Here is a 24,723-nt window from a genome sequence, read left to right on the forward strand (position 1 = left end):
TCTGTTTAGGATGAGCTTTTTAAGACTAGAGAAAGCTTTAATACGATATAGACGACGCCTTGGGGATAGTTTGAAAGGATCTTCATGCACGCATTTGTTGATTTAAAAGCTTGTTATTTAGGGTCTGTTTGGTGATACTTTCAAAAACAGTTCTTGATTATTTTCTAGAATAAAATTTTATTTGGAAATTCAAATATGAAATAAGAAATAACCGGGGTTTATAATAAAATTTATTTATTTTTGTCAAAAGTTTAAGAAAAATGTTTTTCAAATTAGAGAACAAATTTTTGTTTTTAAAAATAGTATATGAAACAGCTCTTAAAGCTTGTAAAGTGATATACGAGGAAGAGGTGACGTGGAAAATTATCAGTAACTTAGTGCAGCTTATCAATATTTTAAACTAATAAAATACGAATTCTTTTACAGGAGGTTGGGATTATTTTGGCCTCTGCTGGGTTTGGTTTTGGGAAAGTAATATAAGAGAACAAAAAATAGTAATATGTATATATATATATATATATATCATCATGTTTTGTTTTATTATGAAAAATAGTGAACGCAAATCAAGTGTAATTAAAATTTTAAAAAAATAAAAGTATTTTACATTATTTAATCTTTGTATAAAAGATATAAAAAAATAAGACAAATGAATTTAACATAAGATATAAAATAAATTTAAAATAATATGTAAAAATAATTTATTAACTTTAAATTTTTTTTTATATATAAAATAGGAAAATTAAGACAAATAAATTTAAGATAACGTAGCATGCAAATATAATTTGTTAACTTTAAATTTATTTATTTTTTCATCTTTTCATCTTTTTTTTTTTTTTCTATTTTTTCTCATTATATTATTTTTCTTACATTTTTTAGGAATTAAACATGCCTCTAATAAGGAGTAGATATTATCGACTCTAAGCCCAAAGGACTCTTACAGTTTTAAAATGCATATATAAGATAAAAAATAAAAATAAAAAAAGTTTTTCTATAGGTAATATTATGAATTTTTATTATTATTTAACGTGAGATATCGAAATCATCTACTATGTAGACAAAATGTCTTTATTGTGTTTCATGGAATTACGATATAAAATAAATAGATATCCTTTATTGGGTTAAACAAACTCTCATACTAGGTTGATAATCAATTTTAATACCATTTATAACTAACCAATTCCAAATGTATAAATATTGTTCACTTTAAGTTAAAGGACTTTTGACTATGGTTTTAAAACATGTCCTTGTTTTGTTTTATGCTATCATGGAGTTAAATAAACAAACGCCTTTATGAGCCAAACAAACTCCCTTATTGTGTCATGTGCTAAACAAACTTCCTTGTTGTATCATATGAGACTATGAGGCCAAATAAGGAGATACCTCCGGTAAAGCCAAATAAATTTTTATACTAAGATTAAAGATTGACTTTAATACCATTTATAATTGTTTGCTTATAATTGTATAAATATTATTTACTTTAAGCCTAATGGATACTCATGGTTTTAATACGTACCTATAAGATTAAGAAACACACACACACACACACACACACACACACATATATATATATATATATATATATAAATTAGAAGGAATAAGAAAATTAGAAGAAAGAAAAGTGAATAAAAAAAAAGATTTAAATTCAATAAATTATTTTTATATGATACTCCAAGTTTATTTCACTTATTTTAGATAAAAATTAAATAATTAAAAAATACATAAATTTTTAACTAATTTTAATTACATTTAATTATTTTAAATATTTTTTATGGTAAAATTGAATAGCTAAAAACCAAATTGATCAACCAATTTTTTTATGGTAAACTAATTTTAATCAACCAATTTTTCATGGTAAACTAATTTTGATGAACCAATTTGATTTTAATTTTTAAATAGCTAAAAACCACTTGAATATGCCGCTATAATTCTAAGAGGATTGAGAATAAAAAGGGTTACCATTTATAATTGTTTGCTTATAATTGTATAAATATTATTTACTTTAAGCCTAATGGATACTCATGGTTTTAATTCGTACTTATAAGATTAAGAAACACACACACACATATATATGTAAATTAGAAGGAATAAGAAAATTAGAAGAAAGAAAAGTGAATAAAAAAAAGATTTAAATTCAATAAATTATTTTTATATGATACTTCAAGTTTATTTCACTTATTTTAGATAAAAATTAAATAATTAAAAAATACATAAATTTTTAACTAATTTTAATTACATTTAATTATTTTAAATATTTTTTATGGTAAAATTGAATAGCTAAAAACCAAATTGATCAACCAATTTTTTATGGTAAACTAATTTTAATCAACCAATTTTTCATGGTAAACTAATTTTGATGAACCAATTTGATTTTGATTTTTAAATAGCTAAAAACCACTTGAATATGCCGCTATAATTCTAAGAGGATTGAGAATAAAAAGGGGTTTCTTTCAACTTATTGTCTTAATTTTAATTTTAAGTTATTTTACGAGATATAATGATTCAAATTATTCATTAAATTACATAAAATCGTTAAGTTGGGTTAGAAAGTTAGATTGATTATTCAGTCATATTAAATCATTGGTACTTTTCTAAAAATTTGACTTCAGAATAAAATCTTGGACAGTGTTGGGCCGGGTTGATGGAAATGTCAATACAGGCCCAGTTCAAGTCCATTCAACTGTTCCCAACCCCAGGATCAGTTATGTTTTCAGAAGTTTAAACCCCATTGGTCCAAGAAAGCCCACGAAAGCACGTGAACTGCACGGGCTTTCATTTCCAACTTATTTGTTTGTGTTATATATATTAGGGTTGCTATATGGCATATAAACCCTAGTTGCTCGCTTGCGGCAAGTCTCTGTGGCTAGGGTTTCCTCTCTATCTCGCCGAAAACCCCTTCGTCCTCATTTTCTCAGCAGCCAAACACAAAGATGGTGGCCGGAAAGAAGACCGTACGATCTTACCCTGCATTTTTCCTTCCATCTTCTTGTTCTTAACCTTTTCCCCATGGTTAACGAGTTGTGATTTGTGTGTGCGTGTGTTTTTTTTTTTTTTTGGAAAATCGCAGAAGAAGACTCATGAGAGCATCAACAACAGGCTTGCCCTCGTCATGAAGAGCGGCAAGTACACACTTGGGTACAAGACCGTGCTCAAATCTCTCAGAAGCTCGAAAGGTTTGTTTCATTTTCTGGGTCTTCTTCTCTTACCTATGGCGTTGATTTGAGATCCGACGTTTATTGATTTTTTGAAACTTTTGATGTGTTTATAGTCTAATATTTATTTGATTTTGAACTGATGGAAAGTTGATTCATGGCAGGAAAATTGATCCTCATTTCCAACAACTGTCCACCACTGAGGAAATCTGAGATCGAGTACTATGCCATGCTTGCAAAGGTTGGCGTTCACCACTTCAATGGAAGTAAGTATTTAATTTCTTTGATTCGTTGTACTATGTGTTGTTTATTTCGTTTGCAATTCATACTAATTTGATTTGTTGGATTTGTGGTTTATATTCATTTAATATTAATTTGTGGCCCAATGTGATTAGGTGATAGTGTACATTATCATTTTTATGTTATCAAGCATAAATGCTTCGATCTTTGTTTGCATGTTTTTGGAGTATGTGGTTTTGAAAGACTGGAGGCGGTGGAGATGGAAGGAACAGATTCCTTATTTGGTTGAAGAAGTTGAACAAATGTTGGGATAAAATAATATTTGTTGAATCCCTCAATTAGTTTATTAGCTGCTCTGTTTAGCTACACGGAGAAAATATCCTATCCTATAGATAAACACGATTGGGATAATTTTGAATAAGTTGGTTGTTTACATTTATGAATTAGTTAAACACACGAACTTGGGTGAAGGTGATCTTTGGTTGACTTTTCAAGGGATCCAATCTATGAAGTTACAACCTCATTAAGTTTTTTAGTTAACTAGGCGGGGTTGGGTCTGAATCATAATAGTTCTTAACTGATGATGATGAGTTCTTCAACATTAGGTTGCTTTGATGTTGTTACCTTTTCTGTTGAATATGAAAGGTTACTGAAGTTCATGTCTAATATGAAAAAGTTCATTTCGAGATGGGTTTCATAGGACCAAAATAATGTAGCGGTGTGCGTGATTTTAATTTGTGATTGAATCTACTTTTAAGTCCATATTCAAATTACTAATGTTTATCAAGTGCTTATTGTTATAGTTTCCTTTCACTAGTTATTCTTGCTGGTAATATATAATTTGCTGTAGTTTCAATTTGTGGCAAGTCGATGAAGCTCATTCGCATGGAGATTATCTTTCATGTTAAGTTAATAGATAATAGATTCCTTCTGAACTCAACTGGGAACTATATTTTCTTCATGCTGTTTCTTGCTTTTGCTGCTCTGTTTGTAAAGCAGGCACTTTGTGTAGAAGCTTACATCCCAAGTACATATGTTTCATTTAAGGCATAATATGGCATATAAGAGCCCTGCAGGGCATTGGATTCCTTGGCACTTTCTATTCATTTCATATTTGCCCTGCCTTCTGTATTCATTAGCTCACCTCTACTTCATAAAATATAACTGCAATGCTTTTTAATACAGTAAGGAAGTTGGGGAATCAAACATCTGGTTGTAAAGACTAAAGATGGTGATTTATTTTAGTGTTTTCAATGCAAAGACTTTGATATTTAAAAAAAAAAAATTAAATTCCATTGGTTTGCCCTTTATAACTCATATCTCTCCCCTCTCTTATGTAGACAATGTTGACTTGGGAACAGCATGTGGCAAGTATTTCCGTGTATCTTGCCTGAGCATTATTGATCCAGGTACTCCAAATATTCACCATGCTTACAACCACAATGCTGCAGATGCCCTGGTGAACTCATTGTTGTGTTCTTACTTTGTCATGCAGGTGATTCTGATATCATCAAGACACTGCCTGGTGATCACTAAGACAACTGAGTTGAATGGATGGCTGCATTTAAATTGTCATAAACTGCTAAGTAGAATGAATTTGCCTTTTTCTTTTTTTAATTATTTCCCTGGACCAGAGACATGTGTGTTGTGGAATTTTGTTCGACTAAATGTGGTGCACTTTTTTTTTAAAATCAAATTTGACTTTGGTCACATTTTGGAATCAAACTAAGCATGCTTCTGGTTATATATGATTGAGTGGATGCCCCATTTATATATCATTAAATCTTATTGTAGTAGTTTACCATGATGAGGTGTACAACGTGCCTTTTTAATTTTTTTAATTTTACACTTAATGTGGTGGGAGAAAAATGGCTTTACTGGTGCATGCTTAAGGCATACAGGTGGGGTGTACTGTGTACTCTTTATTGGTCATTGGTTCTTGATTCAATGGCATGACCTTTTATCTGATAAAAGGTTTTTGATAGTAAAATTTTAACATGTTAAGTCAAGACATTCATTCAAATGATATCTGGGTTATTGCATAAATGCATTATTTTTTTCTTAATTAGTTGAGTATTTTTAGGGGAAAGATATATTTTCCCAGTGTTACATAATTAAGTATACATGGGAAGGTATCTCCCTCTTTCTTGAGGTTTGATTTAATCACATGGGACTCTTCCTAAAACCATACTAAATGGATTAACATGTGCATGTGGCCGCTATATTCATGTAATTTTTTCAGATCCTTCTCCCATTTTGCGAGCATTGCCGCTCATCATATTTGGAGGCTTTGTGGTGTGGACGATAAAGAAGTCCATTTACGTGAATGGATGAAGGGTTTGTCTAGACTCTAGGGTAACCTTCATCCTAATATCTATGGAAGATGTCTTCTACACTTTCTTGAAAGTGCATATTTTCATATTTGCCCAATTCAAGAAAGGTCTCAAGCTCTCCCTTTCCTACGATCAATAAAAGGATGGTTTATGAGCTTTGATGTAGCAGCTAAATTGAGGTTCTAAAGTATCATCTCGTAAGAAATCAAAGTTTCGTACTCATACATGAAAAGACAAAATAGACCCCTAGAAAATCACCACCACCCTCCTTAACAAAGCCCATGTATCATCTATTCAACAATAGCAAACTTATTTTTGTCCAAAATTGCAAGTGACATCATGTCATTTGTCTTCAGTGAAAAAATTACTTATAACATACTTTATTTTAAACCTTAATGGCGATTTTTTGTTTTTCTATATTTGTTATTTAGTAAAATTAGATAACCTTAAATCATGAGATTTATAATGTATTATCATTTGTATGACATTAAAAACAGGTTGTTTTAGGCCAAAAAAAAAAAAGCACTTTGCTCGTTCAGATTTCAGACACTCCCCACCTGAACTTAATCTCAAAAACTAAACCAACATTGACATATTGTCTTTTCAATTTTTTCAAAGAAGTGAAAATTAAAAATCATTTTTTATAAGCTGTTTTTTATTATTTTTAGAAACAAATTTTCATTTCAGGATTTACAATATCGTAAAATTTATTTAAAAAATACTTTAAATTTATTTTAAAAAATTTGAAATATAAACTATTTTCTATTATATGTTTTACTATTTTCAAATACCATAACATTATATAATAATATTTACTAAAAAAAACACATTCTTCCTTTTTTCAAATATTACAAGGGGCGTGACTTGGTGGGCACTGTTCTGGTCCTTCGTAAGTTCGTCCCTCCCACAAAACCTCTAAAATCAGAAGAGTAAAAAAAGAAAAAACCTTAATACAACGTCGCTCAAATTCCTCAAAATTTACAGCCTCCCTAACAACATATTTATATTTCTGCAACTCTCTCTCTCTAACGTTCCTCTTCTTCTCTGTCAGCAACGCCTAGCCCTTTCTAGGGTTTCCTAATTTCTAAATTTATTCTTGTTCTTGTGCTTTTTGATTTTTCTATTTCAACCACGGCCGTCTTTCTCATCCCCTTCTCTCCAATTCTCCACTTTCTAATTTCCTTCTCTTGATTTGGCCCTTCCTCCTCCTGGTTTTCCGCTCTCTCTTTCTGTCTATTTTTTGGGTAGTTTGAGTCGTGGCCTACGGTTGGGTACATTTCGAGTTCCTTCGTCTCTTTGCATTGGCTCAATTTCGGGTGCGGGTGGGTGGCATGGCGTTTGTGTTTCGGCGGGTTTTAGGGCTCCCGGGTTGGAAACTTGGCTCTCTGGATCGTTTTGTGGAAAGCTAGGGTTTTCTTTTTTTTGATTTGGGAGTTTGGTGGTCTAGGAATCACAGTGTTTTATTCTTTTTGTTTAACGTTTTTCTTCAATTGGAGGGTGGCGAGGGGCATTGTTTTGTCGGAATGAATAGCGTTTTTAGTGAACAGATTCTGGCAGATAAGCTTTCCAAGCTCAACAGCACCCAACAGTGTATCGAAAGTATCCTTTTTTTCTTTCTTATTGTTATTTTAAAGAATTTATTCATTGTTCCTCTGTATCCTGTTTTGAATTCTATTCACTGACAAACATTTTCTCTTTCCTTTTGTGCACTTTGATTTTGGTTCCTTCTTATCACTATTGTCATGTGATGAATTAGTCGAATTTATGAATTATCTTTGCATGTATGAGATGAGATAGACTTGAAGGTTTTTTTATATATATTTTGATTTAATTGCTGGTTCTATTTTCAAAAGATTCAGCTGGAATGATAAATTGTTATTGTATTTGTAGCAATTGATACTTTGCATTGATGCAGTTGGGTTTTTTGCCAGGGCTACATTAGATGTTAAAATCTGGTTTTGTCCCAAAAAAGCAACAATTTGATATAAAATTCATGATTTTGCAACTTTTGGTTGCTCAATCAGCTGTTAAAAAGGGTAAACTACCTGTACTGGATGACAGTAGTTTACCGATATTCAATAATGACAAATTAGCTTCTGTTTACGGTGAACTACCAGCTTCCGGTAATGGTAAACTACTAGTTTTTTATAATGGTAAACCACCAGTCTTTGATGACACCAAAACATTTTTTGATAGCAGTAATATGAGTAGATTTTTACGCATATGTAGGCTTCCTTCCAAATCTGATGATTTGGGAATTATGTTGGGGTTCTTAGGAATCTATGTTGTTAGGATTCCTTTGTGGTTAACAGGAAATAAATCAAACTTATATGGATTGCAATTTTTTATTTGGGAATTGTGTTAGCGGTTCTTGTTTGGAATCTATCCTGTTAGTATTTGCTCTTATTTAACAGCTATAAAATGTACTATTTTGTATGTGGAATTGCAGAGTAATGCAATATGGTGCTTACTCTGTAATGAATTACTGTTAGTGTAGGCTTATTAAGTTACTAAATGGGAAATTATAAGCTACCTCCATATGCATGTATGAAAGAGGGTAATAGAAAATGGTTTAAAGCGTGTATGAGTTCCATGTATGTAGTGTTTCCTTATTGAAATCAATGACAATTATGATGTGTTGGTGGCTTGACGCAGAGAGGAAAAAAGATATCTAAAGTGTTGTGAAAAGGCAAGAAAACTGCTGAAAGTTTCAAACATGCAACAGATCTTAAAAAAGGAAGCCACAAATATACGTGCTTAACCCTAAAATTTTTTCAAGCTGTTCTACTAAAAAATGGGTGTTTTAACCTTTTATGAAACAATCATATGGATGGCTCATGTAAAATTTTTTGTTACCTTAACTTTTATCTAGCGTTATCACATTGGTGTATTTTTCACCGGAGCAAAGCAGAACTAGTTGTTGCAACATGGGACAAACAGTTTCACAGTTCAGAAATGGCTCAGAAAGTTCCCCTTTTGTACCTTGCAAATGATATTCTACAGAACAGTAAACGTAAAGGGAACGAATTTGTTAGTGAGTTTTGGAAGGTTCTTCCTGCAGCACTTAAGGCCGTTGTCGAGAAAGGCGATGATCATGGAAAGAACGTGGTCTCTCGATTGGTATGAAAAATGCTATTCTTTTATCAATTCAGATTTTTAAATAGTCTTTTGTTCTATATGTTACTCTGTATCTCCTTTTTTTGTGAACTGTGTCAGGATGGATAGTTTCAGGAACTTGGTAGAATAATGTCTCCATGGATTGGTAACATATAATAAGATGGCAGATTGAGTAATATGCTATCCATTGAAGTACCAATTTAAAAAATATCAAGATGTCAACAATAGGTTTTTAGGTTGTATTTTATTTTCTTCATAAATTTGAACTTAAACTGGTTTGAGTTTTTTAAGTAATGCTCACATATGCACAGGTTCATATATGGGAAGAAAGGAGAGTGTTTGGATCCCGTGCACAGAGTCTCAATGATGTAATGCTTGGGGAAGAACTGCCTCCACCCTTGGAATTCAGCAAAAAACGTTCTCGTTCTGTCAAAATTGTAAGAAGGGATATGCGCTCCATAAGAACGGTCAGAATCTGTGCTCATCCATGTTTTTTTTTTCTTTATCCTTCATTTTGTTGAATTTCTGTCATTTATATCTTTAGATACTATTCTTTTTTTGGCTATTTCTGTGGATATTATTGTTATCTTTACTTCACTTAGATGTCTTTATTCTTCTTTATACGTTTGAGAGATTGGTCATTGTTTAAATCAATGCTTTTGAAAACAGAAATTATCTATTGGAGGGTCAGCAGAAAAAATAGTGTCTGCATTTCATGTGGTGCTTAGTGATCAATCCACTGAAGATGCTGAGATGAATAAATGCAAATCTGCTGTTCACCATGTGAGGAAGATGGAGAGAGATGTTGATACTGCATGTTTAAATGGTAAGCTGACAATGACTTTTAGTTCATTCTTGTTAGCATTCGTTTCTTCTTAAGAGCATCCAAGTCTCCTACTGGATGCTCTGGATGCTTGGGATGTGTGTCAATGGCTAAAGTTAGCTTATTTGTTCCTCAGCAAAGGATCCCAAGCGAAAAACTTTGGCCAAAGAATTAGAGGATGAAGAAGATGTTCTAAAGCAGTGTATTGAGAAACTTAAATTAGTTGAAGCAAATAGAGAAGCCCTTGTATCTCAATTGAAAGAAGCACTGCATGAACAGGTACTGGATCATACCATCATTTTCTTTAAATGTTCGATATTTTATGTGATAACAAAATGTTATAAGAACCTGTTTTATATTCTGTGCGTTCCGAAACAGAGTAAATTTATGAGATTCTTTGTGCTTTCACTCTGAAAATTTTCAGGAATCTGAACTGGAGAATATTCGCACTCAGATGCAGGTGCGTTTTTTGTGCTAACTGCATAACATAGTTTTCTTTGCATTTGATGAATATGTGATACATGCCTAGTATGCAGAGTTGCATACAGAAAATGATATCTCTGATCCTGCCTTTTTGCTACATGCCTACAATATTGCTTACTCCTTGTGTGCTGTTGTTTGTTAACTCTATGTATTTTCAGCTTTCTATATGTGCTCTTGACCTCATCATTGAGTTCATATTACTTATTAGGCTGGTGTGTAGGAAAAAAGAGGAAATTCCTAAGCTGCTAAAAGCAGGGAAAACTGTTGCCTTGGTGAAACTATAACTGGGTTTAACTTAGGTCACACCAAAAGTGGTTTTTAATTCATTAAAGTCTTGGAAATATAAAGAAGTTAAAAATAGAAATAGTATACTAACATTTACAGTAAAGAAGTTGGTTTGTCCAAATTACGACCAAATATTTTGCAATCTCAACTTTTGTGGAATTGAAATTATTTCCTTCTGGTGTTATATTTTTGTTGACTATTTTGTCCTATCTGTTAGTGCACAACCTATTGCTATGTTATCATGAAGCCAGCATCATCAGAATCGAGTATGACAATTCATTAGCTGGCTAGTTCTAGACTAGCCCATAGTTTGTGCTGGACATTAGAAGGTTCTGATGGAGGATACTTTTCAATGTTCAACAAAATGTGGGAGAAAGATATGGAAATGTCAAACTCTTTGCAAAACTAGTATTGATTATAGGTTATTTCTGTTAGACAGGCGTTGAAAGATAAATATATATATATATATATATATATATATATTTTTTTTTGATATTTTTTTGTTTTTGTTTTTTGTTTTTTTTTTTCTGTTTTTCATTTTGTTTCTTTTTGTCAGTAAGATAGTTTTGAAGTTTGCTGCTAAGATAAAAAAGTTAGGGCCTCACATTTTCCCATAGGACTCAGCAGTTGATCTTTATTCCTAGAGAGAACATTTTATACTATTATAACTATCAAAGTGAAAAGCAATTGATCTCTCAGCAGTATATCAATTTATTATGTTTCATCAATTTTCAGGTAGCACATGCACAGGCAGAGGAAGCCAGCAACATGCGGAAGCGGCTCAATGATGAAAACTTTACAGTGGCAAAACCATCCCATGCAACTTCACCATTAGAAGCAAATGCAAAAGTAGGCCAAGCATCCAAGAGGACAGCTGCAGATATAGCAGCTGAGGTTGCAGACAAGCTTACAGCTTCGAGCTCCTCTCAGTTGATCATGACTTCTGTTCTCTCAACATTTGCAGCTGAAGAGGCGAAGAATGCCGGTCTGACAAAGACCTCTACAGTATCAAATTCTTTCACACCCATGCCCAGCAATTCAAAACCAGAAAACTCCATGCCAGTTTCAGATCCCAATGTTTTTATGTCAACCCAGACCCTTACTGCTCCACCAAACCAACCATATCAATCAGTTATTATTGCCCCACCAACCATGCAGAGCCAGACCCCAACTTCTCAAACTCAGTATCATATGCTTCCCAATCCACCTTCCCAGCAATATTTGCAACCATCAGGAGGGATTATGAACCCATATGGTTATGGTAGCATTCCGCCCTTGCCACCAGGGCCACCTCCACCCCCATCTACACTACATATGGTGAATCCAATGGCTCCTTTGCCTCAGCAGCAATCAATACCATTGGTTCAGCAGCCAGCTCTATTAACTCGTCATCAACCTATGCCCTTGACTCAGCAACCCCCAGCACCTCCCAGTTTCCGGCCGCTTCAGCTTCCTGGAATGGTGTATTATGGTCTCCCTCATCATTCTCAGTGAAGTTCTTTGAGCCAATGAAAGATTCCCATAGGGTTTTGAAATTTTTGCTTGTGCAATTGGCTCTGTTGAGATGACAAGCATGAAGAGCTCTGACAATAATTAGGCAAATATGCATTTGGACAGCAACAGATAATGCAGGTATAAGGGTAGCAATTTCGTTTATTTTCAGTGAATTTGTAGAGTTTATGTTCCATAGATGATGATGGTAATGTTAAAAGTATCTCCGGTAGTTTATGATTTTTCCTTTCTTCTGGAGATTTATACCCTGTAAAATGATGGTTTACAGACTGCTGACGGCCCTGTATTGCAAATCAAATCAGAGAAAGGTAATACCTTTACTTAGTTGTTTCTCAAATGTCTTTGACAGAATCTTTTCTGGTTTCAGTTTCTAAATTCGATGTATATAATGTAATCTCATAGGTGACTCGTCAAAGGGACTTGCCTGTTGTGTTCTCCCTTGCATGAGACACAGTCTTTGGTTGGTTGCATCCTTCTGGCTTCAACCTTCAGCGGATTGACAAGAGACTTAAAAAAAGTCCATTTGGGGATGATTTTTAGAGGATGAAAAGCATTTTATAATGCTTGAAAGCAATATATATATTATTGGAATTAGGTATTAAATAAGTTTTAGAAAATTATTTTTAAGATTTTGGTTCGTGATTATTTTTTATTATAAAACCCATTAGCTAAAATACTATCATTTTTCTTATTTTTTACATTCAAGCACAAAGTTGAAAATTTAAGGGAAAATGTAAGTGAAAGGAAAAAAAAAAAAATTGAATAAATGATTATTATGTAATTTAAAAAATTAATTTCACTTATTTTTCAATATATAAATAAATAATTTAAATATATATAAATTTAACTAAAATTTAATAATATTTGATTTACTTGATTTTTTTTATTTAAACCAAACATAAGATAAATGTTTTACTTGATATTTTTTCCTTTCTTTAATGCTTTAAAATATTATTATTATTATTCATTTTTGCATTTTTTATTTTTTATTTTTGAAACCAAATATTAGATGAATGACTCTTTAAAATTGTCTCTATTAGAAATATTATTAAAAAAGGGCTAGAGATTAAAAATGCTCTAGCTAAAATTAGTTCTAAATCATAAAATAAAAAAAATAAAAAAACCCGGAAATGAAAGAAAGAAAGAAAAATTTGAACTCACTTTGAATAAGGGCTAGAAAATTTGAAGCTGAGAATTGAGATTTTCATTAAGCCGCCTGGGATCATTCTTTCCCGATGCTGTTAAAAGCATGCCTTCATATCTATGCAGTGCACTTGGAAAGATTAAAAGACAGTCTTCGTGATATTTCTCTTGGTTTCTATTAGGTGCCTATTTTCTCTTAAAACAAACAACTGTTACAGTTCTAGTCTTGTGGAAACAACATAGTGCAAGATGCATAGATGGAAATGTGAAGCATAATCATAAGATTCTGAATCTCCATTCTCAGTATGAATATTGAGTTTGAACACCATGATATCTTCCTCCATGTAAAGGGAAGTAGGCATTATCCGATGGTTAGAATCATACCCTAAACTCTCAAACTTTTTCATCATGGAGATTTCTTGGATTAATCAACTAATTTTGGATAAGCAACAGTTACGAACACCAAGAGCTGTTACTCAAGTTTTCCATATCCATGCATACAGGCGTGGATACATGAATCTAATTAACCATTTATAGGCTACGAACGACAGAAATATAATGAATTTTTGTGTATCTTTAGCATTTCATTGCTAACCTGAGTATGAAATCTCTAATAAAGAGAGGTAGATGGTACATGATTGCCATTATGGTGGAGTAATGGCCATATGAGAACCAAGCTGGTGGATTCTTATTCAGAACAGCAGCTACAGTCTTCTTCGCAAACTCTTCTGAAGGTGTCGACTTGGGGCCTTGTGAAAAGTTGGTTCTCTCTCGTATAGCTGCTTCGAATGGCTTGTATAATTTCCACTCAGGCATCCTGTTGTAGCTGGCTAATGCAGAGTTTCCAATGTTTGACTTAACAGCTCCTGGAGCAACATTAATCACGTCGATCCCAAAAGGCCGGAGTTCCAATCTGCATATAAAGGTGGGCAGTGTAAAAGTCATAAGAATCATTAGTCTCATGAGAAAATCCCACAAACGGTGAGGCATTTGAGTAGCCTACAAATGGTAAGCTCAGCCATGCACTAGATTCTCATGGGGCAAATGTACATCTGAAATCACATTACATCATAGAGAGTGGAATATCGTATGCATTTGAAATGATGATCATAAAATTATTAAATTTCAACTTTTAAGGATCTTAGATTCAAAACACCCACAAAACTGCTGTTGCAAAGTCAGTTTTGAATTACAGTCTAGTCTATGGATATAACTAAAGGCAGTGGAACCCAGGAATTGTTGGGTACAGTGAAAGTGATAACTCCCTCATCATTCGTATGCTATATTGTTCTCAAACTGAGGTTTATAATGCATAGAAAGCATGATGAAAAAGTACATCTTGGATGAAATAGAGTCCTAGTTTCTTTATCTTAAGAAAACCTCCTTGGAAGCACTCTACCAACACAAGGTGGTTTGTTTTTGCAGCAATTCTCCTAATATTCTTAACATGGATGAAGATAGTGCTGGAACTTTGTTCTGCGCCATTTATCACTCAAATGCAGGCATGAGCAAAAATTCTTCGCAGTCGTCAATTTTATGCAGATAAGAAACAGATTGTAAGTAAAAGTAACAGCAGTGTCTACATTGTACAAACCTCAAGGTATCAGTTAGTGAATGAAGAGCAGCTTTAGATGCAGTGTAACCACCTGCCCATGGTCCCGGGCCCAAAACAGTAACACTTCCAATATTTACAATCTTTCCCTTTCTCCTAGATGCCATGTGAGGGATAACAGCTTGAATCAATCTCATGGAACCTACATATGGGTATAACATAATAAGTGCAAGAAGAAATAATGTTGTTAAATTCATAATAGTAGACTTGATGTTATGTAATCAGTTGTTCATAACATTCTTTGAAACAGACAGAATGAAGGAGCTCAGCAGAGCAATTTAAAAGATGTGTGATAGTGTGCTATAACAACATTATGATAAACATGAAGGATGGATGACATACAAAAGACAGAAGAATGATCTCATGGTGCTATCTTCCTAATCTTGACAATGTGAGAAAAGCATTTTTCTGTGGGACTGCACCATGTGTCATGGTACATTAGAAAACAAAGTGAGCCACATTTTCATAGCCATTTTGGTAAGATTAAATGGGTTAAGGAAGAAAGTACTGGGGTCAATATTGACAAGCATGAGGATTTTCAAAGTGGGGGTGTGTGGAGGATAAACCAGGCCTTAAAACCTCTAAGAGTTGAACTGCATAAATGAATATCACCAATCTTAGCTCAAATAAGCCATTGAGACCCTAACTATGCCTATAATTCGAGTAGAATGAGTTGAGAATGTAGAGATTAAAAAATGGAGAATAAAAATTAAGAACATGATCATGTGGTTGATCATCTTCCTAGCCAAGATGAAGACTAATAGATAATGAATCCTAGTCTGTTACACCCAAAAAGAAGAACGTCTTCTTTAGAAGGCATGGTTAAGAAATATATAGCTGACAAGGAAGCCAATTGAAAATATTGACATGCATTTCTTCTTTACAACAAGGCTGATCAAGAAAGACTTGTGGGTAACATTGTCCTCTTAACATTTCTTTTTTTTCTTTTAAACCAAAACTTTTGTACCCCTCTACCTCTATTCAAGTAAATAAAGAACAAAAAGACAGGGAACTCCGCTACCCAGAGCAGCCTAGTCCAATCTGTAAAAAACACATATTAGAAAATGTGATATTTGCAGAATGTTCCTACCAGATTTAATGGTCATAAAGATACCTTTCATTCTTAAAAAAAAAATTTCTATACCAACAACAAAAGCCCAAGTACTGAAATTCATTATTCTCAGTGCCGAAAATGCAGCTAAAGTTATTAAAATTATTGCAGCCAAACAAGATTACAATGGCTGGCTTGTGCATCGATGCTTCATTATTTTGGTGTCCCTAGACTTTTCCTAGTTGTTTTTGGCTACCATTATCCTCTTAGACACAAATGCAGGCTAGTCCTCCACCCTCCTCAGATCATGATCATCAATCCATCAGATCCCATAAAAGTAATTGAGTCTGCATCAATGCTGTTGAAATTAAAATTGACATCCAACCGAAGAGTGGTTCACTAGAAAACCAAAATCAGCAAACAGAACAAATTCAGAACATTCAGAGCCAAAATATCCAAAGCTTTCATGTGAATAAGCACCAAACTCAAAACTAATCATAAATTTCCTCTTCACCCACAAAAGCTACCTGAATTCAAAAATAACCAAGTCGTTCATTATATCTATAGATAGAAACACCAAGCTGACAACATCAAATTTCAAAATAATCATAATTTGGCTGATTACCCATATAGCTATATTGAGTCGGAAACTAATCTTGCTATACATTAATATTATCAAACATAAATAGCAAAGTTGAACAAACAGAAAGAAAAACAATGATTATATATCAGCAACATGAAGGCAATAACATCAGATCAATCATCATTTTCCTAATTCTTCTGATTGTCCCATAATTAATGAAAACAATTATCCGTAAGCCATAATTTCATAATCATTAATTACAAAACATACCATTTTGCAGCACTAAAATTTGCACATAACTCAACAAATCGAGAAACCAACATACATTGAAAACAAAAACCCTTAACCACTCCAATTATGCAGTTTTCAATTGTTTACAGGAACGTCGCTATCATAACATAGAAACAAGTGGAGAAAAATTACCAAAGACATTGGTATTAAAGGTGTTCTCTATCGCAGAGAGAGGAATTTCAGCGAGAGGCCCAACGCATTGGATCCCAGCGTTGTTAACCAGAACATCGATCCGCCCAAATTTCTCAAGCACACTCGAAAACACATGGTGGACGCTCTCCTCTGACAAAACGTCCAGCTCCTGGAGAAAAAACCTAGAATCGTGGTCTAGATCCGCCATCGACGGCAGCGACCGACTCGTCGCCACCACCAGACACTTCTCCTCCGCGAAGGCGCGTGCGAGTGCGTGACCAATGCCGCCCTCGGAGCAGCCGGTGATGAGAACCACCTGGCGATCGTAGTATTCCATTTGGGAAGACTTGAGTGATGTGCGGGAAGGAAAAAGTGGGAGAAGAATTCAAGTGAGAAAAAGCATGTGGATTGTGGACACGGTTGTTTTGATCTTGTTGGAGTATGTCGTTGGTTTTAAAGTGTTTTTGACGTGTCCATTTTTGTCCGCGTGTGCATGGCCCATGGCGCAATGTACTTGCATTTAATATAAAACTTCCAACCGTTCAATAAATGGCCTGTTTGGAGAGTTTTGGGCCGAAATAGCCCTTAAAAAAAAATGTAGGTTTAACCCTTTACAAATCTTATGAAATTAATCTCTTTATTGCCACGAGCCATCAAAATTGGTAATTAAGGTTTTAGTTAATTTTTTTCTTTAAAATTTAATTAAAAATATTAAATTATAAATTATTATTGAAATTAAAAATATAAACTTTAATAATAAAAAATTTATATATTTAAATCTAAAGATCTAGTATTATTTCAATACATAAATTGATAAATATAATAATAAATAAATATTTTATTTATCAATAAATTAATAATTTTAAAATAATAAAGTTATATGAAATATAAATAAGATATAAAATTATATAATTTATTAATTAAAGATATTTAATTTATTATATTTTTAAGATATTAATTTATTTGTATTTTGATAAATTTAATTTTATTGAAATAATAGTATACTTTTAAGTTTCTATGTATAAATTTTTTATTATGTTAAAGCATATGTTTATAATTTTACGTAAAAAAAAAGGATTATTATTTATACAAGCAATATATTCGCCTTCAAAAAATTAACTAAAATAATCGACAATTATGATTTCAGTTAAAAAATAAAGCTTCAATTGACCTCAATTAAAACATGAAGCCTCAATTTGGTAATCGAGGCTTTCACCGATATTTAGAAAAAAAAAAAATTTTATGACGAGACTCCTACATGGTAATAAAAGGGCTATTTTAAACATAAGTTTTACAAATAGATTAAACTTTTTATATATATATATTTTATAAAAGGATTATTTTGCTCTCGAAACTCTTGTTCTTTCAAGGAATATATACATGGTAATAAAAGGGTTATTTTAAACATAAATTTTACAAATAGATTAAACTTTATATATATATTTTATAAAAGGATTATTTTGCTTCCGAAACTCTTGTTCTTTCAAGGAGACGACCGTGTTTGTTATATTAAAAAATAGGTTTAATAATAATATATATATTTTTAATAAAAATCTTAAAATTGTGCGATTTTTAAGAGCAAAATTTGTAGGTATTTTATTTTTTAAGACTATTATGACAAGTTTTCAAAAATAGTTTCTAAGAGGACCAAATTTTATTAGGAACTAAAATGAAAAATAGTTTTTAAAATTTATTTTTAAATAGGGTATCTGTATCCTTATACCAAAAAAAAACTTTCAGGATACTTTTCATATTTTCAATTATTACTTAGACATTTTATAAATAAATAAAAAAAATCATTGAAGATATCTCAACTTTATTATTATAAAATTTAATATGTTTTCATAACAAATTCCCAAATATTTTTTTTATCAAAGGTTTAATTAAAAAGTTTTTTGAGTAGGAAAATAGTTTCCAAAAAGGTCATGAAGTTTTTATTTATAGATTTTATTTATTTTTAAAAGAATTATTCTCAAAAACCCATTTTTTTTTTAAATTGTAAAAAAAATCCCAAGTTTCTTTACATTGACAATCGGATTTATTTATTTATTTTTTAAATAAATATATAGGTCAAAGACATTGAACTAGAATGCCCGTTGATCCTTTGCTCATGTGCTTTAAGGGACCCCATTAATCCATGAAAAGTACTTCTTCACAAATCTTTGGATTTTCTCAACAATTCTTTTTTCCTGATGAATATCATCACCGAGGCTTTCTCCCTCTCTGATCAAACCTGAAGAAACTTTTGCCCATGTCTTTCCTGCTTGATGCTTCTTCTCATTGATGCATTCATTTGTTGAGAAGTTCAAGACAGCATATGTTGTAAATCAGCTGCACCATTTGGTTGAAGATATTACTCAAATACAGATCTGTTAGGTGCCAAAAGGCCTTATAAATTAAACCCCTCAATAGATGCCCCTACTGCATTCCATGTATTCTTTATGGGCTTCACTATTACTAATTCCATTTTCTATACTAATTATTGGAAATATGATCTCCGGATTCATCTGCTCATCTTCCCCGCCTTCTTTATTTATCTCAGTTCCTTCTTCGGGTTCAGACCTAGGCTGATTGCTGCTGTTCCTGTCCAGGGTCTCTCCGGTATGCACCAGCAGTTCCACCAGACAAAAAACACCTGATTCGTTTAGGCTCCAAGTGTTGAAGTCTGAGGGCTGCAGTGTTGCTGACTTGCCGGCCGCTTCCCTCAGCAGGTGGGAGGAGCCGGAGGTCGTCACCCAAGCCAACTCTAGGGCTTCAATGATATTGGTGAACACGGAGATCTTCGGGTAAGCCTCCGGTATGTCGACTGGACGCCTGGGATTTTTGGCGTCTGCCCTCATCTCATGAATATCAGTGTGTGTGGACTGTAGGATGCCAGCAAGGATGGCTTTCATCACCACCTGAGCGGTCCCTGAAGCCCGACACACCCTCAACAACTCCGAGCTCTGGTCGCCGACTGCCGTGGGAGATAATCCGATGAAGTGCCCGGATTGCAGAAGCTTTGAATCTAAAGTACTTCGTATTTGGTCCCGTGCTCTCATCCAGAAATCCGGATCATTTTCTGAAGCCCCCATGGCTGTTACAAAACACAGAAATGAACACTTTGAGATGAACGACGACGGTTTCGTTTCGTTTTGTCTTATTTCCCTCACGCTTTCCTACAACTCTTAACCGCTGATATAGGGCAACTTTTGCATTTGGATGAAAATGCCCATGTTTTGTCCCGCACGTCACGTGTTGAGGAGCCCAAAAGTATATACCCTCCGTTATCATTAATCCAACACACCCATGACCCATCTAGACAATTTTTTCTTTCTTTCTTTTTTTAGGCCTGTAATTTGTATTTTTCATAGATTTTTTTTATTTTCATTTGAAATTTGCACTTGAAACTCTGAAATTAATTAAAAAAAATTATAGGGATTAAATGGTATTATATTGACGAAAATGCCCTCAGCTGACAGACAAATAATCCCAAATGAAACCGCCAACAAAAAAAAAAAAAACCCTGTTTACCACTTTGAATGTGACTAAAATCTGCATAGTCACAAAACCTCATGAACAGAACCTCAAGAAAGACCATTCTCTGCTCCGGGCAACTCCGTGGGAACCGGAGGGCGTAGAGCAGCCCCGGGACTGCCATAAGGAAGCTCCGGACACCGATCCGAAACACCGGTGCATCCCTGGCCAGTGGCCAGTGAATACATTCCACAGTGCATGCTGCCACCACAATGGGGCTGAAGGAATGCTTCACCAGCTTCATCATGAACTCGCCGCGGCGGAGGAATCTAAGCACTCGGCTGTCCTGGTATTCCAACAGCATCAGGTCAGCAATGTTCACCCTCAATGCCTGTATCAGTTGCCCACATGGGAACTGCAGGCATCTTTCCTCAAAACTTAAGATTGCCCTAGAATTAGGGTTTGATGACTTTGGAGGAAGCAGCGAAGCTCTCGGCATGATGTTATGAATCAAAAATGGTAAAGCAACATTGAGGATGATTCCGAGGAGGAGAGAGATTGAGGTGCAATGGGTTGGGTCGGAAGTAGAGAGTACTAAATAGAGGGAGGAGTCGGTGCAGCGTGGCATTGTTGTTTCAGAGGATTGCCACATTGCATCAAAGGAGGGAAAATGTGGCAATGGCTGGGAGCTGGAGTTATGCATGGATTTAATTGCATTTTGGACTTTTCTTCAGTTCATCTTCCCTCACAGCTAATCATCCATTTGCCATCTTACTTTATGCTTTCTCCTTGAGTTCATCCCCACCATCTCAAAGACAAAAAGGGAAAACCCTAATTAAGCTCCTGGCCCCACGAGTGATGGGCCAAAGAAATGGAGAAGAGATTTAAGTATTCCTACTATGCAATAATACTGAGTAATTTGTTATCTATACTATTACTTTTGTAGCTATCTATAGATATGTAGCAATATAGTTATTATTCATGAAGTATTTATATTTGTTTTTAATCATTGTTATGGTTAATTGATGTTTATCATTTATCCTTTGGCTGCCAACAGCCCAAAGACAAAAATAAAACCCTAATTCAGCCCCTGGCTCCACTGGTGATGATCAAAAGAAATGCAGAGACATATAAGAAATTAATAAGCTTTTATTCTAATCAGTGATTAGTACTAATTTTTGTCATTTGTGTTCTTTATTATATATATATTTTTTTCTAGTTTGATTGATCATTTATGAAGTACATGTTTAATTTGAGCTGACAACATCGCCAAAATCCAATGCCTTTTTCATACATCATCATATATATATATATATATATATATATTTGTTTTTAATCGTCGTGACTGTTGATTAACTGAAATCTTTGTCGCTTACCGGTTTTCATATTCATGGAATCCGTTATTTAACTGATTTGTTGTCGTTTATCGCTCGTTATGCTTATTTTTAATCCTTAGTCCATACCGTTGCTTCTATTGGGTTTTAGTGGATGTTCAAGGCAGTGGTATTCCTTTGTTTATAATTAATTACAATAGTAGTTTCCACCATCATTTAATTATTTTTCCCTATTCCACTTTCCATGCATGGAGCACCAGTGAATGGTTCATTAGATGATACAATTTGGACTTGATTAGGACATATATTCTTTAGTTTCTTCAATAGCTGGTGTAAAAAGTAATTAACTTCTCATCTTAACTGCAAATTATATGATCCCCGACTTAATTACTTGATGGATAGATAGATAGATAGATAGATAAGACCAACTGGTTTTGATTTGGCTTCATGCAAATATGACAAGATTAATGCTTACACAATCCATGAACCTTGAAACCCAACTTGCGGTCCGAGTAGGAACTAGTATATATTAAAGTATACTGAAAAAATTTCAACTCGTTAAACAACTAGATTTGATGGTTGGGTGCTAGAGGGTTGGTGCTTGTTCAATGGTTTGTATCTTATATAAACAACCAATTAATATTGCCTTTATATTTTGAATGTCTCTAATATATACTATATATATATATATATGATTTGTATGATTATGTGTTGGTTAATTTATATAATCTTGACATTGGTCATTTCTTAATTTCTATACTCATTATTATGCTTCATCTATTGATATATGACTCCATTAATATTTGTCAAACCATACTTACAAGTGCTACCAAATATGCTAAAATGGATATATATTTCCTTCCCAAGTTGTCTCCATGTGGCTCGTCTGCTTTCTCAAAATTTTATGTTTCTTTTCTGTTTTTCCTATTTTTGTTTTCCAATTTAAAGGAAAAAAATAGGAAAAGATTCTGATTGTTCACATAGACAATCTAACCAGTTCATGTTGTACAGTGTGAACATCAATTGCACCTCTTGGTTGAAAGAAAATATATTAATTATTAATTGAATTAATTGGATAATATTTGAAGATTTGACCTGCTGAAGAATGAAACGATTTGAGAAGATATATTATTTTGGGCAATGAATATGCAAACCACTAAAATTCTATCCAGTTAATTGATTGCAGGAGGAATTTGAAAGAAGATGTTCAGAGTCAATTAACACTTGAAAGCTCTTCTATCTATCATGCCTTGGTACAAGCGGAAATGAAGTTTACTGATTGTGTTCTGAAGTGCTTGCTTCTCCTTCCTCCGTCTGCCTCATCTCAATACCGGCCATGGGTTGAGGTCCAGGATTGGTGCCATTCCCGTTTTCTCTCCTTTCGACTATTCCTGTTTGATGGTTGGCGGGTCTCACCGGCAACTCTCCAGCGTAGATCAGTACACGGAGTAAACAAGCGAGTCCCGATCGGTTCAAGCACCAAACTTTGAATCCGACAGGATGCACTCCGCCGGGCCTGTTTTCTGCCCTTAGAAGGTGACCCTGGTCAGTTGCGATCACCCAAATGAACTGCAGGGCTTCGACTATATTGGTAAACACAACAATGGTCGGGTAAGACTCTGGGCCGTTAGCCGCAGCTCTGCCGTTATGGATGTGTGGCCGAAGGTCATGGATGTCACAGTGTGTGGGATTGAGGAGACCGACTGGGAAGGCCTTCATCACCAACTGAGCTGCATCCGACATGCGGACAGCTCTCAACAGCTCCGAGGCTTGGCTGCCTACTGCAGTTGGGGATAGTCCAATGAAGTGACCGTATTGCTGAAGCCTAGCGTGCAGAATAGGTTGTACCTGCGCTCGGGCCTTCAGCCAGAAACTCAGTTGATCTTCAGACACTCCAACATCTGGAGATGAATGAGTATTAATTGGTGTTGAAATGGTGAAGTTTTTGTGTTGACTTTTCTCTAGCTTACATGGAGAGAATCTTTTACAGGTGTTTGATTTAAAATTCTCTCTCTAAAAAAAGGTACAAATTTGAAATTTTAAATTCATGGTAAGCAAATATTTTATTATAATCCCAAGTCAAATCGTCAAGAGAAGTAGTCTCACCAGTTGCTACGTGTTTAAAATCTTCATAATGGGAAAACTGCCTGAACACGTCCGCAAGCAGGGTGACGGTACTCTCGGTGGAGGTTGGTGGGAACCAGAGGGCGTAAAGGAGGCCTGGCAGGGCGAAAAGAAAGCTCCGGCTGGCGACACGAACAACCGGAGCATCCCTGGCTAGTGGCCAGTGCATATTATCGACCATGCAAGTGGCCACGATGATGGTGCTGATGGTGTGCAGCATCAGCTTCATCACAAAATTCCCTCTCTTCAATAAGCGGAGGATGTGAGTGTTCTCATACTCCATCAACATCAAGACAGCACCCTCCGCTCGTACGACCTCCATCAGCGTCCCCATGGGGTACTCCTGTATGCGACCTGCGGCTCCCGAGGGAATGTTCAATGGCCTCGGCATCCTGGACAGGAAACTGGACATTCTGGAGGTTGGCTGGCGGGAGGAAGAGCTTGCCATTATGGTATGAAATGGAGGAAAAGAAGTGTTTGGGAACAAGGGTTTTTGGACAGGAAGAGAGAAATGGTGATACTATGATAGCAAGAAGAGGGGTTGAGGTGAAGTAATGGAGAGGAAAGGGGGAGGAGGAGGCATTAAATGGAAGCTGAGAAGAGGGTTGGTGGGTGGTGTGCGTGTCAACAGTGTCGAATGCATGGGTGAGAGATGCTTTGGACGTTGTTTGTGTGCTTTGCCACATTGCACTGAAGGAGAGACAAGGTGGCAATGGCTTACAGAAAGGTGTTATGAGTAGGTTCAACTGGACCTGGCCTTTGGATTTTCCTCTTAAGTTCAGCTTCTCTGTCGACAGCTAATCACCAATTTTCCATCTGGGTATAATTTTCACCAACCCCACAAAAAACAAAACCTAGTCTCTTGAGTCTTAACCCAACGGACAATCGGTCAAAGTAAATGGAGAAGATCAGTGTTATAAAACTTTCTGTTGAAGTTGAGAATAAATATCCCACGCCTGGGTCAGTAAGCCTTAAGTAACCTTAATTTTGTGATCTAATCTCGAAACTACTCCTCCATGACATATGGGTAGTTTGGTCATATTAACTGCACCATG

The 24,723-nt window shown here is 34.5% G+C and overlaps 5 protein-coding genes across 7 annotated transcripts; 2 read left to right on the forward strand and 3 right to left on the reverse strand.

Annotated features, from left to right (window-relative positions):
* The first annotated feature begins 2,740 nt into the window (after positions 1-2,740).
* LOC100256025 (large ribosomal subunit protein eL30) lies at positions 2,741-5,133 on the forward strand. Its single transcript, XM_002281001.3, has 5 exons — positions 2,741-2,948; positions 3,065-3,170; positions 3,314-3,415; positions 4,730-4,798; positions 4,885-5,133. The coding sequence occupies exons 1-5, from the start codon at positions 2,928-2,930 to the stop codon at positions 4,923-4,925; spliced, it is 339 nt and encodes a 112-aa protein (XP_002281037.1). The 5' UTR covers positions 2,741-2,927; the 3' UTR covers positions 4,926-5,133.
* Positions 5,134-5,229: 96 nt separating this feature from the next.
* LOC100257727 (uncharacterized) lies at positions 5,230-12,569 on the forward strand. 3 transcript variants are annotated; one of them, XR_786299.3, is made up of 9 exons: positions 5,230-7,321; positions 8,595-8,842; positions 9,151-9,306; positions 9,509-9,665; positions 9,799-9,941; positions 10,087-10,122; positions 11,166-12,062; positions 12,211-12,250; positions 12,345-12,569. XR_786299.3 is itself a non-coding variant. In XM_002276690.4 (7 exons), the coding sequence occupies exons 1-7, from the start codon at positions 7,246-7,248 to the stop codon at positions 11,922-11,924; spliced, it is 1,575 nt and encodes a 524-aa protein (XP_002276726.1). In that variant the 5' UTR covers positions 5,230-7,245; the 3' UTR covers positions 11,925-12,279. The 3 variants fall into 3 exon arrangements, 1 of the variants encoding a protein (XP_002276726.1); XR_009466261.1 differs by having other exon boundaries at positions 11,166-12,250; XM_002276690.4 differs by lacking the exon at positions 12,345-12,569 and having other exon boundaries at positions 11,166-12,279.
* Positions 12,570-13,339: 770 nt separating this feature from the next.
* Positions 13,340-17,192, reverse strand: LOC100261111 (short-chain dehydrogenase RED1). The gene is made up of 3 exons (XM_002280976.4): positions 16,755-17,192; positions 14,680-14,839; positions 13,340-13,998 (listed from the first exon to the last, which is right to left on the reverse strand). Exons 1-3 carry the CDS (start codon positions 17,089-17,091, stop codon positions 13,662-13,664), a joined length of 834 nt encoding a protein of 277 aa, XP_002281012.1. The 5' UTR covers positions 17,092-17,192; the 3' UTR covers positions 13,340-13,661.
* Positions 17,193-18,865: 1,673 nt separating this feature from the next.
* Positions 18,866-20,791, reverse strand: LOC104879946 (uncharacterized). The gene is made up of 2 exons (XM_010654708.3): positions 20,268-20,791; positions 18,866-19,830 (listed from the first exon to the last, which is right to left on the reverse strand). Exons 1-2 carry the CDS (start codon positions 20,707-20,709, stop codon positions 19,160-19,162), a joined length of 1,113 nt encoding a protein of 370 aa, XP_010653010.2. The 5' UTR covers positions 20,710-20,791; the 3' UTR covers positions 18,866-19,159.
* A 1,849-nt stretch (positions 20,792-22,640) lies between these two features.
* Positions 22,641-24,216, reverse strand: LOC104879924 (hypothetical protein). Its single transcript, XM_010654542.3, has 2 exons — positions 23,651-24,216; positions 22,641-23,445 (listed from the first exon to the last, which is right to left on the reverse strand). Exons 1-2 carry the CDS (start codon positions 24,114-24,116, stop codon positions 22,817-22,819), a joined length of 1,095 nt encoding a protein of 364 aa, XP_010652844.1. The 5' UTR covers positions 24,117-24,216; the 3' UTR covers positions 22,641-22,816.
* Positions 24,217-24,723: the final 507 nt, after the last annotated feature.

Source organism: Vitis vinifera, chromosome 7, assembly GCF_030704535.1.
Source record: "Vitis vinifera cultivar Pinot Noir 40024 chromosome 7, ASM3070453v1".
Taxonomy (NCBI): Eukaryota; Viridiplantae; Streptophyta; class Magnoliopsida; order Vitales; family Vitaceae; genus Vitis; species Vitis vinifera.

What these genes read in the sequence shown, in the direction of transcription:
- LOC100261111 (XM_002280976.4), bottom strand. Translation starts at nt 17,091, where the DNA reads ATGGAATACTACGATCGCCAGGTGGTTCTCATCACCGGCTGCTCCGAG. An exon ending in CTTTAATACCAATGTCTTTG is followed by an intron (nt 14,840 to 16,754) that starts GTAATTTTTCTC and finishes ACCCATATGTAG; the next exon opens with GTTCCATGAGATTGATTCAA. An exon ending in TCACTAACTGATACCTTGAG is followed by an intron (nt 13,999 to 14,679) that starts GTTTGTACAATG and finishes CTTTATATGCAG; the next exon opens with ATTGGAACTCCGGCCTTTTG.
- LOC104879924 (XM_010654542.3), bottom strand. Translation starts at nt 24,116, where the DNA reads ATGGCAAGCTCTTCCTCCCGCCAGCCAACCTCCAGAATGTCCAGTTTC. An exon ending in TTTTAAACACGTAGCAACTG is followed by an intron (nt 23,446 to 23,650) that starts GTGAGACTACTT and finishes ATTCATCTCCAG; the next exon opens with ATGTTGGAGTGTCTGAAGAT.
- LOC104879946 (XM_010654708.3), bottom strand. Translation starts at nt 20,709, where the DNA reads ATGCCGAGAGCTTCGCTGCTTCCTCCAAAGTCATCAAACCCTAATTCT. An exon ending in TTTTAGTCACATTCAAAGTG is followed by an intron (nt 19,831 to 20,267) that starts GTAAACAGGGTT and finishes GTTTTGTAACAG; the next exon opens with CCATGGGGGCTTCAGAAAAT.
- LOC100257727 (XM_002276690.4), top strand. Translation starts at nt 7,246, where the DNA reads ATGAATAGCGTTTTTAGTGAACAGATTCTGGCAGATAAGCTTTCCAAG. An exon ending in AGAACGTGGTCTCTCGATTG is followed by an intron (nt 8,843 to 9,150) that starts GTATGAAAAATG and finishes ACATATGCACAG; the next exon opens with GTTCATATATGGGAAGAAAG. An exon ending in ATATTCGCACTCAGATGCAG is followed by an intron (nt 10,123 to 11,165) that starts GTGCGTTTTTTG and finishes ATCAATTTTCAG; the next exon opens with GTAGCACATGCACAGGCAGA.
- LOC100256025 (XM_002281001.3), top strand. Translation starts at nt 2,928, where the DNA reads ATGGTGGCCGGAAAGAAGACC. An exon ending in TGGTGGCCGGAAAGAAGACC is followed by an intron (nt 2,949 to 3,064) that starts GTACGATCTTAC and finishes GGAAAATCGCAG; the next exon opens with AAGAAGACTCATGAGAGCAT. An exon ending in CGTTCACCACTTCAATGGAA is followed by an intron (nt 3,416 to 4,729) that starts GTAAGTATTTAA and finishes TCTCTTATGTAG; the next exon opens with ACAATGTTGACTTGGGAACA.